General features: G+C 43.6%; 1 protein-coding gene across 3 annotated transcripts in view; it reads right to left on the reverse strand.

Annotated features, from left to right (window-relative positions):
* LOC139974520 (YEATS domain-containing protein 2-like) overlaps window positions 1-19,412 on the reverse strand; it is a 32,407-nt gene that overhangs the window by 3,737 nt on the left and 9,258 nt on the right. For all 3 annotated transcript variants that reach the window (XM_071981725.1, XM_071981728.1, XM_071981727.1), the window contains exons 10-16: window positions 9,149-9,434; window positions 6,302-8,791; window positions 5,922-6,140; window positions 4,806-4,910; window positions 3,935-4,185; window positions 3,001-3,075; window positions 2,038-2,111 (exon numbers count right to left, since the gene is read on the reverse strand). In XM_071981725.1, the coding sequence (XP_071837826.1) occupies window positions 2,038-2,111; window positions 3,001-3,075; window positions 3,935-4,185; window positions 4,806-4,910; window positions 5,922-6,140; window positions 6,302-8,791; window positions 9,149-9,434 (3,500 nt within the window). The remainder of the gene's footprint in view (window positions 1-2,037; window positions 2,112-3,000; window positions 3,076-3,934; window positions 4,186-4,805; window positions 4,911-5,921; window positions 6,141-6,301; window positions 8,792-9,148; window positions 9,435-19,412) is intronic.

Here is a 19,412-nt window from a genome sequence, read left to right on the forward strand (position 1 = left end):
TCGTACACTCACTGCACCCTACAACATCCATACACTCACTGCACCCTATATCATCCATACACTCACTGAACCCTATAACATCCGTACACTCACTGCACCCTATAACATCCATACACTCACTACACCCTACTCCATCCATACACTCAATGCACCCAATAACATCCATACACTCACTGCACCCTATATCATCCATACACTCACTGCACCCTATAACATCCATACACTCACTACACCCTATATCATCCATACACTCACTGCACCCTACTCCATCCATACACTCACTGCACCCTATAACATCCATACACTCACTGCACCCTATATCATCCATACACTCACTGCACCCTATAACATCCGTACACTCACTGCACCCTATATCATCCATACACTCACTGCACCCTACTCCATCCATACACTCACTGCACCCTATAACATCCATACACTCACTGCACCCTATATCATCCATACACTCACTGCACCCTACTCCATCCATACACTCACTGCACCCTACTCCATCCATACACTCACTGCACCCTACTCCATCCATACACTCACTACACCCTATAACATCCATACACTCACTGCACCCTACTCCATCCATACACTCACTGCACCCTATAACATCCATACACTCACTGAACCCTATAACATCCATACACTCACTGCACCCTATAACATCCATACACTCACTGCACCCTACTCCATCCATACACTCACTGCACCCTACTCCATCCATACACTCACTGTACCCTATATCATCCATACACTCACTGCACCCTACTCCATCCATACACTCACTACACCCTACTCCATCCATACACTCACTGCACCCTATAACATCCATACACTCACTACACCCTATATCATCCATACACTCACTGCACCCTACTCCATCCATACACTCACTACACCCTACTCCATCCATACACTCACTACACCCTATAACATCCATACACTCACTGCACCCTACTCCATCCATACACTCACTACACCCTACTCCATCCATACACTCACTGCACCCTATAACATCCATACACTCACTGCACCCTATATCATCCATACACTCACTGCACCCTATAACATCCATACACTCACTACACCCTATATCATCCATACACTCACTGCACCCTACTCCATCCATACACTCACTGCACCCTATAACATCCATACACTCACTGCACCCTACTCCATCCATACACTCACTGCACCCTACTCCATCCATACACTCACTACACCCTATAACATCCATACACTCACTGCACCCTACTCCATCCATACACTCACTGCACCCTATAACATCCATACACTCACTGTACCGTATAACATCCATACACTCACTGCACCCTATAACATCCATACACTCACTGCACCCTACTCCATCCATACACTCACTGCACCCTACTCCATCCATACACTCACTGTACCCTATATCATCCATACACTCACTGCACCCTACTCCATCCATACACTCACTACACCCTACTCCATCCATACACTCACTGCACCCTATAACATCCATACACTCACTACACCCTATATCATCCATACACTCACTGCACCCTACTCCATCCATACACTCACTACACCCTACTCCGTCCATACACTCACTACACCCTATAACATCCATACACTCACTGCACCCTACTCCATCCATACACTCACTACACCCTACTCCATCCATACACTCACTGCACCCTATAACATCCATACACTCACTGCACCCTATATCATCCATACACTCACTACACCCTATATCATCCATACACTCACTGCACCCTACTCCATCCATACACTCACTGCACCCTATAACATCCATACACTCACTGCACCCTATATCATCCATACACTCACTGCAACCTATAACATCCATACACTCACTACACCCTACTCCATCCATACACTCACTGCTCCCTACTCCATCCATACACTCACTGCAACCTATAACATCCATACACTCACTGCACCCTATAACATCCATACACTTACTGCACCCTATATCATCCATACACTCACTGCACCCTACTCCATCCATTCACAAACCTGTTTTGTTGTTGTGAGTCATATGCTGCTTTGTGAGACTTGTGAAGTATCTCTGAGAGAAAACATTTGGTAGCCTGAAAAAAATGGAAAATGGAAATTCCAAGATAAATAGATAAATACAAACAGGAGGGCAGTGCCAAGATTTGAAGCGGAACTTATTATCATAGGTAATGACTCCCAAACATTAATAGTTTCGGGTACGAAATATAAGTTAGTTGAGTAATTTAAACATGGTACTAATGCGACTTATTTGCATGATCAAATTAATTAGGACTATTGTTATTCAAACTTAAGGTAGAGTTTACTGCATGGGACTATGGTGAAGACCAAGAACAAAGCAAATGATGTAAAATGTCACATTCTGTTTGAGACATTTATTTCTGAGATATGTTAAATTGCAAGCACAGAGTAATGTGATTAAAGTAACATATCTCATAAAGGGTTCTCAAAGTCTTGAAATTATCTAAAAGTTTACAAATTGTAAACTTAACAACTGCTCTCCACTTCTTTGCAAAAATTCATTCTTTAGAAACAAGATAACCATAGTCAAACAACACATCATGATATAAAAGTCCTGATTCCAATTTGATATGTTACTAAATTTATTCAGCAATTCTTCCCGGTTTTATTTCAAAAGAGCATGTGTAAAACTTCAAAGTTGCCGTAAACAAATAGAAGTTGAACATTCAGGTTATATCAATCCTTCAAATTTAATCCATTAACAAAAACTTATCTCATTTCATTTCATATAATCAAGATGTTCAATATTGAATGTATTTGACCAATTCTCACAAATGTGAAGAAAAATTTCATTTTATTCATGCATTATTTTTTATTCAACTTTGTGGGACTGCATGTGTGTGTGTAGAGGGATTGAGTTTTGCCAATTTTGAGCTATGCAAGTCATTTTGTGAATCAGCCTCTGAAAAGTAAAATCTTTTATCAGCTTAAAAGTTAACTTACAGCAGAAATCATCTCCTCAACGACTGGAGCATACACACCCTCCGACACTTCCAAAGAGTCAAAGTGGATTCCAATCTATGGGAATTATAAAGAAACAATATGTGGTGTGCTGGGTGAACACTGTCAATCTGTTTATTGACTGGAATCCTGTCAGATGTAGCCTGTCTATCTGACTGGGAATTACCGTTACTTTGTACATACTAAGCATCACCTCTTTACATTTGCAAGCTTTTTTAACATGTGTTCCTTTGTTCCTGGGGTTTAGTGATTGCCTGCCACTTGTAACTTGTCTTAGTGCTGCCTACAGATGCAAGTTTCATTACCAGGGGTTTAGTGATTGCCTGCTACTACCAGCATAGGATGCATAGGATCCAGCTATGCTGTGGATCACCAGTACAGTATACTCCTGCTCCTTTCCAACTTTCAAATGTGGAGGAGTCTTTCCCTCATCTGTTAGTTTGACACTTCGTATATGTCAGTATTTGTATCATTACATTAAGACATCATCCGAGATGCCCACTTTGGGGCAGAACACTTTTAAATAATCCATGAGTATTTTTATTATCTCAAAACTTTTCCACATATGCTGCTTTATATGACATGTTATCATTCCATCCTCAATGATCGGTTGCAACAGCTTCACATAAACTTTGGTCATTTATTTATACTAATTATCTTTGCAACACAGAAATTTTGTAGTTTCCATCAAGCCTCCCTTAGTAAATTATATCCCATCATAGCAGTTTCCATCAAGCCTCCCTTAGTGAATGAGATCCCATCATAGTAGTTTCCATACTGAACTTTTTGGAGTCACCAATGGTTAATTTATAGGCTTTGTAGCCTAACACTTACAAACTAACCCCAAGGGCAAGATCTGTTACCCTCTAGCCAAATCTAGCATGAGTCCAATCACTTAACATGATATAACACAAACCTTATTAGTTTCATCTGTTACAAACTGTGCAGCATGACTTTGTGGGATCCTAATTCTCTGCTCCACCCTTGCTTCTTCCTCCACCTTGATCTCTCTCTTGGTGACCTGTTTCTTCCTCCCACCAGGAGAGACGGAGACCACATCTATCAGTACGATGTCATCATCTGCATCCATCTCTTTAGATTTCTGTACATCTTGAAGAGCTTTACACCAATCGTCAGGAATGGAATATGTAGGTTTTCTGAGAATACCTTCAGTTGAAAGACATCAAAAACAAATTCTTTTTACTGCAGCTTTGCTGTAATTTCTGATGCATCAGTGGCTAAATGTTTGAAACATTCAACCAAGTCCGAACAGAATTTATTAAAATATGCTCAATGGTTGGTATTCCCTTCAAATGATTTGCTACATCAATTTGGTACACTTGTTGTGATGACACTGTCCATCCATCCCATAATATATCATGTTACTGCCCATTCAATCCCAAAATATATCATGTTACTATCACTGCCCATCCATCCCATAATATATCATGTTACTATCACTGCCCATCCATCCCATAATATATCATGTTACTGCTCATTCAATCCCAAAATATATCATGTTACTATCACTGTCCATTCATCCCATAATATATCATGTTACTATCACTGTCCATTCATCCCATAATATATCATGTTACTATCACTGCCCTTTCAAAACCACCCTAATATAGAAACCAACATGTTGCTAATATTGCAGACCTATAATCTCACAATGCTTGCCACAAATATCTGCTTGCATAAATCAAGTTCTCACATGTATTTTCTTGAATTAACGCACACATCAGTTATACTTGACTAGACACTGTGTTGCTAGAGTTAACACTTACCAATATCTGTCAAGCATTTGTTCTGGCACCTGTGGCTCTTGGAATCCTCTGTTCGGTAAAAGACACCGCATAAATCACAACCTTTAATAGTGTCACGATACAGATCTGAAAATAAAGAGCAAAGAAAAGAACGAATGAGCAGAAATCTATCAATGCTCATGCACATGTACTGTGTCCCTATTTTAACATAACTCTATACTAGTCAATAACTGTCTCAGAGGATATGTAGCTTTAATACATGTTCACATAACTCTATACTATATACAAAGTCCATAACTGTCTCAGACTCTCAGAGGATATGTAGCTTTAATACATGTTGACATAACTCTGTACTATATACAAAGTCCATAACTGTCTCAGACTCTCAGAGGATATGTAGCTTTAATACATGTTCACATAACTCTATACTATATACAAAGTCCATAACTGTCTCAGACTCTCAGAGGATATGTAGCTTTAATACATGTTGACATAACTCTATACTATATACAAAGTCCATAACTGTCTCAGACTCTCAGAGGATATGTAGCTTTAATACATGTTCACATAACTCTATACTATATACAAAGTCCATAACTGTCTCAGACTCTCAGAGGATATGTAGCTTTAATACATGTTGACATAACTCTATACTATATACAAAGTCCATAACTGTCTCAGACTCTCAGAGGATATGTAGCTTTAATACATGTTGACATAACTCTATACTATATACAAAGTCCATAACTGTCTCAGACTCTCAGAGGATATGTAGCTTTAATACATGTTGACATAACTCTATACTATATACAAAGTCCATAACTGTCTCAGACTCTCAGAGGATATGTAGCTTTAATACAAGTTCACATAACTCTATACTATATACAAAGTCCATAACTGTCGCAGACTCTCAGAGGATATGTAGCTTTAATACATGTTCACATGACTCTGAGTAATATTAGGTAAGTTAAGACACATTTTAATACCTGTATCCCGTGGAGTGTAGCCGTGTTGTATTTAATCTTAGTCTGAGTAATATTAGGTAAGTTTAGACACATTTTAATACCTGTATCCCGTGGAAGTTGTTTTTTATCTTAGTTTGAGTAATATTAGGTAAGTTTAGACATATTTTAATACCTGTATCCCGTGGAGTATAGCCGTGCTCTCGACACCATTTCATTATCTTCTTTGTGCTCCATATCTTGACTTCCCAAAGAGCCACTACTTTATGGATGACTCTGTAAGCTGAGCGTCTCACATCCAGAGCTCTCTGCCACTCTGCTGCCCTCCTCTTACCCACAGGCCACGACTGAAACTCTTGTAAATTCAGGGCACTGTACGGTAGTTCTTCTATCTCTGTAACAGAAAGTCAATGTACAAATGTTATTCAAACATGAAATATTTTAGTTATGAATTAAATTGCCTATATGAATATTTGGTGCAATGATAAGGTAGCTTTTGTTTCATTCCAAGTACAGCATAATTAGTGATGAAATTGAAACAAAAGATAGACTTACTCCTGTTTTCACTGAAAAGTGGTCTAACTTTGACTATGTTTTCAATCAGTTGCTCCATCGTCTCTACTTGATACAAAGAGATGCCGTCTGTTACTTTTAGATTGAGCTTGGCACACCATCTTAGAAGCTGAGGCTGATCGAGGTAAGTTTGAGCTTTGGCTGGTGGAGCAGCAGCAATTTGCTGGATTCTGGATTCAGTCCCTGATTCTTGCTTAATCCTGACAGCTCCTACTACTGCTGTCCCAGGGGTAGAAGACCTAGCAGATTGGGTGACCATTAAAGATGAGGAGGAACTTGCTGCAGGCTGTGATGATGATGATGACCCTGATACCATCAACATAGATGATGGCCCTGATGGAGAACTTTTGACAGTTTCTCCCAGTGACCCTTGACCTACGATTGGCTTTGAGGAAGGACTAGCGGCTGTTGGTGAAGTTAACTTAGTAATGATGACTCGACTAGTTGGATCAGCCAGTCGGGTTATTGCTCGGCTTTCTGTTGCCAATGTAGATGAGATCTCTTGCTTCATTAATGGATCAGCAGAGACTTTGAGGACACCATCTTGTGGATTCTTCACTGGTAGTCCTTGGATGGTAGTTGACTGCGGTGAGATTATTCGAGATGTTATTTGCTTGTTAGAGATGGTCTGTGGAGTGGTAATCAGCTGTAGGGGTGGTGGTCCCTTCATCTTGGATACTTCAGGGTAGTCATCAATTGGTTCAGCTTTGATGGTGATCTTTTCCTCACCTCCTTTCTCTGTGACAGTCACAACCTGGACGGCACCGATAGCTTTCCTGGGATCCTTTAACTGAGGAGGAGGTTTCCCATCAGATGGTAGTTTCTTGATGTGAACTGCTTGTTGCTGCTGCAGTCCTTCTAACTTCGTTCCATCTTGGTTGACCTCTTTCTTGATGAGGATGGTGGAAGCTGCTTGGGAAGCAGAAGGAGGTGGTTTTATTGGACTCAATCCTGGAAGACGAGCGTACGAGGTAGTGGCAGGCGATCTTGTCTTGGTAACAATCACTTCGTTTAACACTGCTGTTGTTTGTGGCGATGGCTTTACTCCAGCTACTGTCTCGGTAAGGGTTCGTGTAATTTCTACGGTACCTTCTGAAACTGGCAGAGTCTGGGCAGGCTCTGTCAGCACCCTCTTAGCTCCCTGGGGCAATGACATCACCTGAAGACTCTTACCACTGCTTGTCCTTGTCGGTGAGGTTGTGGGTGACTGCAATATAATAGTCTGAGCTTGGGAAAGTTTGCTCTGTGACTGCCCTTGTGCACTTGTTGTTGGAGTTACAGATTTTCCTAGTTGTGCTTGAGACACTGTGATTTTTTGGATACCAGGACCAACTTGAGTGTTTGCAGGCTTTGGCTGGGATGGCATACGCTGGACCAATATGACTCCCCCGGACGGGGGCCTTGCTAGTTGGCTCTTAATATCTGGCAACAGAGAAACCCCACCAGATTGTGATGTTTTAGCTATACCTGCTGACTGGACTACCTTAGTGAGAGGTGGTTTCCCTACTGCACCACTTGTAGGTATTACTGGGATGGTTCCCTTACCAGCTGTCACAACAGGTTGAGCACCAACAGCCTTGGGAAGGGTTGTAGACGATTTAGACTTTGTTTGTGGTTGTGCTGTTCTTGCTGGTGATGGCACCTGTTGAATCTGGACAATGCTTCCAGGTGGAAGTGGTGGAACGATGGAACCCTGAGGTAAAATCAGGACATTACTTGGAGACAGAAATGAAGACTTGCCCTTTCCTCCAGTTGTTTTAGCAGTTGTCTTTTGGATAGTCTTACCACCTCCTGGTTGTTGGGTGGAGGCTTGAGCAAAGACTTGATGAGGTATCAAGATCACCTTCCCTTGAAGGTTTGGATCGGTTGATTTAGCGGTGATGTAGTACTGAGCACCAGGGGGAGTGTTGGATACCACCTGAAGACTTCCAGCACTAGTAGATGGCGTACTCCCTTTCTGTGAACCCAGGAGAGATTTGACAGTCTGACGACCCAGAAGGGTCATCTGTGAAGGTCCAGCTGATGATTTAGCTGTGGATTGACCAATTGCCTTCAATGATGGTAGAGTGGCCTTGGATTTCGATACAATCTTTGATGGTGTGCTTTGTAAAGGTGCAACACCAAAGCCCATAGTCATGGCAGACTTAGATGTTGATACTTTCTTTCCTTGTTGCACCTCCAACAATTTACCCTCCTCTATCCTCCATGAGAGACCGCTCTTACCCTCACCAATCTTTTTACCTGTCGAGTTTAGACTTGTGGAGAGAGACAGCTTAGGCATATCTAAGATAGATCTTGCAGTTTTGGTGATTGTAGAAGAAAGACTTGTTTCTGATGATGTGGGAAGGACTTGAATAAACTTTCCCTCTGTTTGATCAGGAGATCTGCCAGTAGGGTTAACGATCATTCCCGACTGTATCTGTACTTTATTCGTCAAGCTTGGTGATGGGGTCGATGAACGAGAGGCAACACCTGCATAGTGAGAGAGGAACATATTTATATAAAGTTAAATTTATAGATGTTTTTAGCAAATATAATGTCTCCAAAATGTACAGGAATGGAAGCTATGTAATATTAGTATGGGATAAATAGAAGACATTAATACAGGTATAACATGGTATTAAACTAACAACCAATTTTTTATTTAGAAACAAAATGGATAATTTGTTTTGTCTACAATATGCATTATTAAGATGATATTAATATAATGACTCTGCATAACCATGAAAAAAAGTGAAAAGGAAAACTCAGCAGTCTTTTAATATTCAATGTAAAATAAACTTTTGAAGCAGAATGCTCTAGAGAGAGTAAATGTGATGAAGAGCTCACCAAAACTATCTTCTAATGTGACTGGTGTTCCTCTACGACTGCTTCCTCTGGACATTTCAGAGATTGGACTCGATGCTGGAGTTGATCTCTGATCATCTGATGTTTGAGGGGATGAAGACTTGGTACTGAAGATGGAGGGACTGGACCTCAAGGAAGGCGGGGTACGAGAGAGTCCAGCTTTAAATCCTTCTCTGTAGTTGACCTTCGTTACTGTCGGAGTCGATGGTCGTGATAAAGTTGCTTCTTCCTCATCATATAAATAACGATCCAATTCAACGTCTACAATCTATTAAATGTGATCAGAGTATAAAGGTGATGAAAGTAAAATGCCAACAACCTTAACATCTTTGATCTATGATATGTGACAGAGGGTTAAAGTACAATATTAGAATATTGATCTGCTGTTAATAACGTTAGAAATAGGCTTCGGTTCTACCAAATGTAATACTATTCATGATGATTAGATAACATATTTAAAGGAGACACAAACCCTACCATATATTGGCTTTGATGATAGAGATAACTGTCATGAATCAGTTCCAAAAACAACTAAGAAAAATCTTATTCCATTAATTAGAAGATATGTGCTTAAGCTATTACTTGGTGACTTGATTCAGATTTACAAGATTGTGTATGGATTTGACAATTTATCCTCCACCGACTTTTTTATGTTTGCTAACAGTAGTTGCACCAGAGGTCATTGTCTTAAACTCCAAAAGTCACAAAGTAGGATTAATATTCGGCATAACTTTTTTTCTAATAGGGATGTGAATGAATGTAGTTGTTTGCATGAGAAAGTTGTATTGCAAGTAGTGTCAATGGGTTTAAGAATGCTTTGGAAGAGTACTGTAACGCTTTCCGCTTCGGTGTGTATAGTGAAGTACCCAGTTGGCAATTGAGGAAGGGGGTTGTAGAAAGAAACTCGAGGACACCGTTGAAAAGAAGTACACAAACAGTGCATTAAGAGTTTAAAAAGTATAATTAGACAAACAATGTACCTGCCGTACATCTTTCGTAAAGCATGATAAACAGATAATATATACAGAAAGTAGAACAATAAAACCTAAAAACAATAACAAGGGCGTCATACAGGAACTAACCCTAATATGTAAGCTGCCTAGCAGCGCAGCTAACTATAGGCGCTGCGTCAAAGACAACGCAGCGCAGGCACAACGCAGCTAATCTATAGGTACTGCGTCAAGGGCGACGCAGCGTAAGGACAACGCAGCGCATCTAACGATGAAGTTCGTCAGCCCGCGAACCCTACGCTGCGACGACCTTGCGCAGGCACAAGCAGTTACGCAGCGCAGCTGCAGAATGCATGCAGGCACAAGCAGTTACGCAGCGCAACTGCTGAGTGCATAACTTGACCCTCTGCACAAGCCAAAAATAATCTAAGTCCCTAAAACAACATACAAATTCGGCATAGATTCTGCCTAGCAAATTACACTGAATATATCGCAACTTAATGTCTAAAAACGCTCCTTGCACGACATTATAAATACCACCGTAACTGTATAGAACCCTATACACGATTTAATTAACCAATTATGAAAAAGCCAGTGAGATTGACAAGCGCCATAGCCCAATGACAGCCGGTCAACGGTCTCTACAATACTATACGAATATGAACTAACCCCGCCCCACTGTCTATGCACCCCTAATAATTAACCGTATACTAAGAACAAAGGAGGCCTTGTCCACCGGACTGTTTACACAAAGCCCCGGCAGCAAGAACCAACTTCCGCAGCCAGCAATAAACTGATACTCAAGTTACACAAACTAGAGACCTCCTAGCTGAAACGTTACGTAAGAAACATTTTATAACTGTTAAAAGAAAATACGTACACACGAGAAAATTAGGTTGTTTTCTCGTAACACTCTTCCCACCCAAGATACAAATGCGTCCTCGCATTTCTTACCATCTAAAACATGTACTTAATGTGTAACCTAGATCAAAATGGAATAACTCGTAAATAAAACAACGGAATACCTATCAAGTGCATAACCCGCAAAGTGAACGTTCACGTATGCAACAACAAACTTAAAATTCAAATGTTACTTAACGAGGTAAACAAACATAAACAAAGTAAAATAGCATGTACATGAATAAAAATGAAAAGTATAAAAGTAAACATAAACAATGTATTTGAAAAAAATAGTAAAACTTGTTTGTTGGAAACAAACTCAATAGAAGAAAAATCAATGATAAAAACTTAAATGTCGCACGGTAATATACATTTCGCAATAGTGTCTGACTATGACGCAATCTTTTTCAGAAACTACTGCTAACCCACTCCGTCACACCTGACAGACAACAAAACAACGATATAGAATAACAGCAACACAACAATTTGAGTGTCACCCATGCAACGCTTAAATACAGCAAGATAAAACATTATTTTGATTTAACTACCCCTTCCCGCCAAAGAACCAAATGCGTCCTCGCATTTAACGGCAAAATTGAACAAAAATCAAAATGCAAGTTACAACTACAACAGCTTATTAGCAATATGAATACAATACTGACCTGCATACGGTCCAAACAGAACACATGAATGGAAAATATTCATAAACAAGTAATAAAATCGTCCATGTTAAAGTATAAAAACAATAAATCTTTGAGTGTCCAACTGTCCATGAACAACTAGGAAACATTCAACTTCGTGAAAAGGAAATGCCGTAGCAGAGCGTCCACAGTAAAACACGTAAAATATAAGTTACCGCGGTCCACAGACAATCAAACTGGGTGGTTAACTAATAAAAAAACAGAAACGAGCAGAAGTGGTTTGTGTGGTATTGGTATCGCTGAAATTTCGAAAGTAATGTAAGATAAAACCGCGATTTTCAGGCAGGGAAAGATTTTGCGTAGTCTTGTTGCTTTATCCGCTTCACCTCTCAAAGTGTGAGTTACATTTTAAGCTTTGTGTTCAAATTTGTCGATCGTTACGTAAATTTGTCCGTTCAGCAAGACTACAGTGGAGATTCGCTCGCTCAAGTTACTATTTCGCAGGCTGAGGTTTTCTTCGGCGATGTTCAGGTCGGCTGCTTCTTTAACTCGTTTAATAACACGCAGTGCGTTTTCCTCACCGTCGACTGTCGAAGGCCGCTTCGCAGGTGACACCTGTGGGGTGGGGGGAACATCCCTCTGTTGTGGGTCGTCCGTTCGTGGCAATCCATGTTCTGAAAGCGGTGTCCCAAGTAGTTCGGACAACATCGGCCACCCTGGTCCGTCAGTGTTCCGCTGGGGCGTCGGTGGGGATTTGAGGTGGGGAACGGTAGAAGTCGCTTCACCGGCACTAGTGGAAGGCCCTGCCAATGCATTTGTAGTTGAATGGCGGTTACTCGCATGGCGAGTTACGTCCGCTTTCCTCTCCGACGAGTAGTCGCATACGTCACACTTAAACATTTTCTTCACATTCCCGTGCTTCTCACTATAGTGTCTCTTCAGTTCGGTAAGAGAGGGGTAGCGCCTCTTACACACCTTACACTTGTACTCAGCGTCGTACAGGGAAGACATCGTAAAAAAAAAGAATTAAACACAGTGTCAGCAAATGGTCTTGCAGTGTTGATAGCTCCGGAGGTGTCGGTATGAGCGAAGTTTATAAACAACGGCCTTCGATGGTTGGGCGCTACGTGGGTATCTTCCCCAGCGGGATATCGTCCGGTGGTTAGGACTTCCCTCTTTTGTTTATGTTTTCCCGGGGATAACTTTTGGACAAGAGGTGGTAGAGGTGATAGTTTCTTCTCTGTCTTAGTGCTTTCGCAGTTCCTCTATAGTGGGTACAACCAGGGGGGTTAAAGACTGACTTTTCAGTGGTTTGAGTAACCACAATGGTGGATCGTCTCCTACATACGGTTTTAGGCGGTTATGGTGTACAATGGTTGGTTTCTTTTTAGGTCCCATCTGCACTCGATATACAACATCCGTTAGTTTCTTGATCACCCGTCCCGGACCGTCCCATCGTTTCTGTAACTTGGGAGACACACCTTTCTTTCTCTTGGTGTTCAAGAGCCAAATTATATCTCCTGCTTTATAGGTATGGGTATGTACAGCCTTGTCATAGAACTTTTTCTGCTTCTCACTAGAGAGTTTCAACCGTTTTCTCGCAAGTTCATGCACTTCGTACAGAGTTCCCTCTAGTTCCGTTACAAATTTCGGAATGGCTGTAGAAGTGGTTCCGACGTCGTCCGGTGGTGGGGGGACTGTGGTGCTGAGTGGGAGTCCCAGTTTGCGCCCAAGCATCAGTTCAGCCGGGGAGAACCCAGTGCTTTCATGTTCTGCCGAACGATAGGCCATTAGCACGTAGGGAATCCATGAATCCCAATCAAGTTGGTCTTTGGCGACAACAGCCGATAACATCTCTGCTAACGTTCGATTAAACCTTTCAACCATCCCATCAGATTGAGGATGGAATGGTGTCGTTCTTGTTTTGTTGATGTCGAGCAACCGACACATGTGTTGAAATAGCTCCGACTCGAATTGCCTGCCCTGGTCGGTGTGTAATTCATCAGGCACTCCGTATCTACAGATAAACTGTTCTACTAACAGTCGGGCAACCGTTTCGGCCTCCATATCAGCCATCGGATACGCCTCTGTCCATTTAGTAAAATAGTCGGCAATCACGAGAACGTAGCGGTTTCCACGAGTCGACTTCGGCAGCGGTCCCATGATGTCCATAGCACATCGTTGCATTGTGTGACCTGATCCGTACTGTTTAAGTTCTGCGTTAAATTTCTTGCTCGGTCCCTTCCTCGATGCACACTGATCACAACCCCTACACCAGTTCTCTACACTTCGCCGGTAACCACTCCAGTAGAACTTATCTCTTATTCGGCCCAGCGTTTTCTTCGCCATCAGGTGACCCGAAAGCCTGTGGTTGTGCGCCTGCGTCAATATTTCCTGCTGCAATTTCTTCGGTACAATCAGCTGCAGCATTACAGAGTTACCAGAGTCGGATTCAAGCTCCCGATAAAGCACGCCCTCTTTACGTTTCAGCCTGTCCCATTGGCCCCAATAGTTTTTAAGTGCAGGACTGCCAGGTGATACCTGCGCCCAGTCAGGCCTCGACTCCTGTACGTCCTTCCATAGTAGGATCGGTCCGATGTCGTTGTCGTTCAATTGCATTTCTCTTAATTCAGCTTGAGTGTGTTTGTGGTACCAGGGCGACACTTCGTTCTGATTGACCACCTCCGACTGTGAACCAGTAGCATCTGAGTCTGAGAGTGTTGCGGGCGCATTAGTGATTGCAAAGATATTTCCCGTCTCCGTTTTTGCTACTTTTTCCTTTGCCTCGGAGTTGGTGCAAAACCGACAATCAGTACAAGGCCTCCTGGACATGGCGTCGGCGTTACCATGTAGTCTACCCGGGCGGTGCTGAATTTCATAATGGTATATGGAAAGGGTTTCCAGCCATCTTGCAAGTTGACCTTCTGGGTTTTTAAAGTTTGTCAGCCAACGAAGAGCCCCATGATCAGTACGGATAAGAAACTTCGCACCATATAGATAATGGTGAAAATGTTTCACCGACGCCACTATCGCCAAAAGTTCCTTTCTTGTGACGCAGTAATTCCTTTCTGCTTTCGACATTGCCTTACTAAAATAAGCTATTACACAATCTTGTGTGTTTCCTTCCTTGCGCTGGGAGAGGACTGATCCGTAGGCTAGGTTGCTGGCGTCTGTGTCCAAAATGAAAGTCCCTTTTTCTTCTGGGTAGGCTAGTATGGGACTGGTGGTCAAAGCATGTTTTAGCTTCTTAAAAGCCAGATCGCATTCATCGCACCAGACAAACTTTGTTTCCTTTTCTGTCAATCGGAACAAAGGCGCACACACTCTGGAAAATCCCTGAATGAACCGTCGGTAGTACGAGCAAAGTCCGACAAAGCTACGAACTTCCGTCACAGAACAAGGTGTCGGCCAGTCGACAACAGCTGTAATTTTCTCAGGATTCGGCGCAATACCTTTACTGGAGACAATGTGCCCTAGGTAACTGACTTCTCGCTGAAACAAGCAACACTTCGATGGGTTCAGCTTCAACTTAGCTTCCCGAAGCCGTTGGAAAACTTCAGTAAGTCTGCTCAAAGCCTGATCAAACGACGTTCCGTAGACAATCACATCGTCAAGATAGAGTAAACAGGTCTGCCACTGAAGTCCTCTTAGAACTCTCTCCATTAACCGTTCGAAAGTTGCGGGGGCATTGCACAGACCGAAAGGAAGAACCTTGAATTGAAACAAACCCCTGTTAGTTACAAACGCCGTCTTAGGACGATCCTGTTCGGCTACTTCGACCTGCCAATACCCGCTTGCTAGGTCCAGAGTAGAGAACCACTTCGAACCCGCCAGCGTGTCGAGGGAATCATCGATCCGGGGGAGGGGGTAAGAGTCCTTCTCCGTCACATTGTTCAGTTTCCTGTAATCTATACAATATCGAAGCGAACCGTCTTTCTTCTTCACAAGCACCACCGGGGAGGACCAGGCACTATTTGAGGGTTCGATGACTCCTTGTCTTAGCATTTTGTCGAGTTCTTTGTCGGCTTCCGCCTTCTTATGAATAGTTAGCCGTCTAGGCGCCTGGCGGATGGGTTTCGCAGTACCAGTATCGATCTCGTGTTTAACCAAGTCTGTACGACCAAGGTCTTCTTTCGATCGAGAGAAAACATTTGCGTTATCCGCAAGGAGCTGCCTTACCCTATCCGCCTCTTCCTTCGAAAGGTCGATACAACTCTTTTCGGCTAGAATTTCGAGGTGTTCCCCCAAGGCAGTTATCCCTTTAGCACCTGACCTCTCCCCTTTAGTCACCGTCCGGCATTTCGCCCGCTCAGAAGCGATACCGTCGACTAGTTCGACGGGCTGGCATTGCCCGACAGAAGTTCCTTCATAAAGGGTAACTGGTTGGTCTGTCACGTTCATAAGCCTTAAAGGAATCACTCCCTTAGACGGGTCCACGAGTGCCCTAGCCACCATCAATTGTCGACGTCTCAAGAAGCTTTCGCTGCACTCCACAATTGCACATGCCGACATCTCCATCTGCGCAGACGTTCTCGCCATGACAACTTTCTCGCTGCTAGCAGGAACAACTACAGTGTTAGCAACAACAACCCGAGTTCCAACAGATTTATCCACATCTGTACCCAGTTGCTCCAGTTGCCTCTTGCCTATTGTTAACTTTCCTGCTCCAGCGTCAATTGTGCAGTTATACAACTTCAAAAAGTCATAGCCCAGAAGCGCATCAGCATCGATATCCGCCACCAAAACTTCGTGCTCCACTTCAAGTTCACCCACTTTCAGAAGGAGATTTCCTCTTCCAAGAAATGTCAGCGGCCTACCGTCAGCAGCAGCCAAATCTAAAGGAACTTCATCCAGTCGCAAAGCTTTCCCCGTGGTCAGCCTCCTAAACACTCCCGTCTGTATTACAGTAACTTCAGCACCAGTGTCTACCAGGAAATTCACCCTAACACCTTCCAGCTTCCCAGTTACATACAAACTGTTGGATCCAACTGACCACAATCGCTTCCGCGAAAGTGCTAACTCTATGGGCTCATTTTGGAAACAAGTTGACCTTCGCCCCGCAAGGTCAACTCCTAGCAGTTTTCCTTCTGAAGTTCAGTTCCCTTCGATGCTTCTACCTTTCTAGAGTTCGTGCAATCTCTGCTAACGTGGCCCACTTCCCCACAGTTCCAACACGTTATGGTCTTATTCTTCCTTTTTCCCTCATATGAGTTATTCCTTGTGTCTTTCCGCAGTAATTTCGTGAGGTTTTCCGTCAACTCGGCGAAACCCTTCGACACAGCCTTACTTAAGACTTCACTCATCCCTTTGAGACTTTCGTCCTCTTTCACACTTCCCGTTCTTTCGCCTACTGCCCTCACTCTCTTCATGTTCCCTCTCTTCTGTTCCGACAACGCAAAAGCCTCGAGCTCAACAGCGATGCTAACTGCCTCGTTAAAGGTTTTCGGGCGCGCCTGGTAAATCTTCCACCTGAAGTCACTATCGCCTACAGCGTCAACGAAGAATTCTCTTGCAAGAGTTTCCTTCATCTCAACTGATGCGTGAGGGTACGCTCTAGATAGGAGGCGCTGAGTGTCGTGCGCAAGCTCAGATACCGTCTCACCGGGTTGCCTACTCCTATTCCTTAGGAGTGTCCGGAACAGCTCTGTCTGGTTCGCCTGACCAAATCTCTGTTCAAGGGCCCCAACAACACAATTAAACACATGGCGTTTTGCGCTCTCGAGGTCACTTAACACCGCCTGAGCCGGCCCTCGTAGGCTTGCCGCTAATTGTAGCGCCTTCGTTTGCTCAGCCCAACCATTCAGTTCTGATATCAGTTCAAACTGTACCACGTAGTCTTCCCACGGGGTGGAACCGTCGTATGTGGGGGCCGTTACTCTGTTTACTTGGGGCCTATATTCGGGAAATGGTGGCGCATAGGTCACCACTTTATCTGGGGGCTTCTCTGCAAATTTAGTCTCTAGAGGAAGCTTGTTATCCATCATACTACCAGGTGGATACCCAACGTATCCAGGTCTACCAGGCACTCCCTCACCAGGGTGGCATGACAACCCCCATTTCTCCTGCCCGTTACGTAACATCCCTCCTCCTGTCTCGCTAGGACTATTGTTACCCCTGGTATTACACCAGTGGCCCTCCTGCCTGTGAGCTCTACCCTTCACGCCCTCCTCCGGCCATCCCGAAGGTCGGTTCATCATTTCATTCCTTTCATGTTCATCTACCCAGTCCCATACTGGGGTTTGTAAGCCCACACCTGGATTGTTGCCAACAGTGTCCCTGACCCTCTCAGGACCCTTAAATGGATTCCCAGAAACCCGCCGGTTGTAAGTGTCATCCATCTGCCCGTACCCAGGAGCACCGAACCCGAGATCACCTTCCCGTCTCTCGTCCCAGTCTCCACGTCCAGATGGCTCCAGCCTCAGTTCCTGTTCAGCCCTCGGGAGATCCCCAGTCTGCATAGTAAAGGTGTTCCTCGCCTCCAAGTTAGAGGAAACACCATATCCCTCACTTGTCCTCGTCTCTGACGCCCCTCGATCTGCAAGGTCCGGTCTGCCATCAGTACCCCCAGCAGCATCCAGTCTGCGCCCCTCCTGTCTGTGACCGCCCTCCGAGAATCTCCGTTGTCCCTCGTCCAGTAGCTGGATTAGATCCCCGACACCAGATGATCTCTCAGGGAGAGTCCACGCCACCTGATCACTGCAGACTGAACTGCCATCAAAAGGGTTGGTACCAGACATCGTTGTCTACTCACCATACGACCGGAAAGGCACCAAGTCATCCCACCGCTGCCACCAATGTAACGCTTTCCGCTTCGGTGTGTATGGTGAAGTACCCAGTTGGCAATTGAGGAAGGGGGTTGTAGAAAGAGACTCGAGGACACCGTTGAAAAGAAGTACACAAACAGTGCATGAAGAGTTTAAAAAGTATAATTAGACAAACAATGTACCTGCCGTACATCTTTCGTAAAGCATGATAAACAGATAATATATACAGAAAGTAGAACAATAAAACCTAAACACAATAACAAGGGCGTCATACAGGAACTAACCCTAATATGTAAGCTGCCTAGCAGCGCAGCTAACTATAGGCGCTGCGTCAAAGACAACGCAGCGCAGGCACAACGCAGCTAATCTATAGGTACTGCGTCAAGGGCGACGCAGCGTAAGGACAACGCAGCGCATCTAACGATGAAGTTCGTCAGCCCGCGAACCCTACGCTGCGACGACCTTGCGCAGGCACAAGCAGTTACGCAGCGCAGCTGCAGAATGCATGCAGGCACAAGCAGTTACGCAGCGCAACTGCTGAGTGCATAACTTGACCCTCTGCACAAGCCAAAAATAATCTAAGTCCCTAAAACAACATACAAATTCGGCATAGATTCTGCCTAGCAAATTACACTGAATATATCGCAACTTAATGTCTAAAAACGCTCCTTGCACGACATTATAAATACCCCCGTAACTGTATAGAACCCTATACACGATTTAATTAACCAATTATGAAAAAGCCAGTGAGATTGACAAGCGCCATAGCCCAATGACAGCCGGTCAACGGTCTCTACAATACTATACGAATATGAACTAACCCCGCCCCACTGTCTATGCACCCCTAATAATTAACCGTATACTAAGAACAAAGGAGGCCTTGTCCACCGGACTGTTTACACAAAGCCCCGGCAGCAAGAACCAACTTCCGCAGCCAGCAATAAACTGATACTCAAGTTACACAAACTAGAGACCTCCTAGCTGAAACGTT

Source organism: Apostichopus japonicus, chromosome 9 (genome assembly GCF_037975245.1).
Source record: "Apostichopus japonicus isolate 1M-3 chromosome 9, ASM3797524v1, whole genome shotgun sequence".
Taxonomy (NCBI): domain Eukaryota; kingdom Metazoa; phylum Echinodermata; class Holothuroidea; order Aspidochirotida; family Stichopodidae; genus Apostichopus; species Apostichopus japonicus.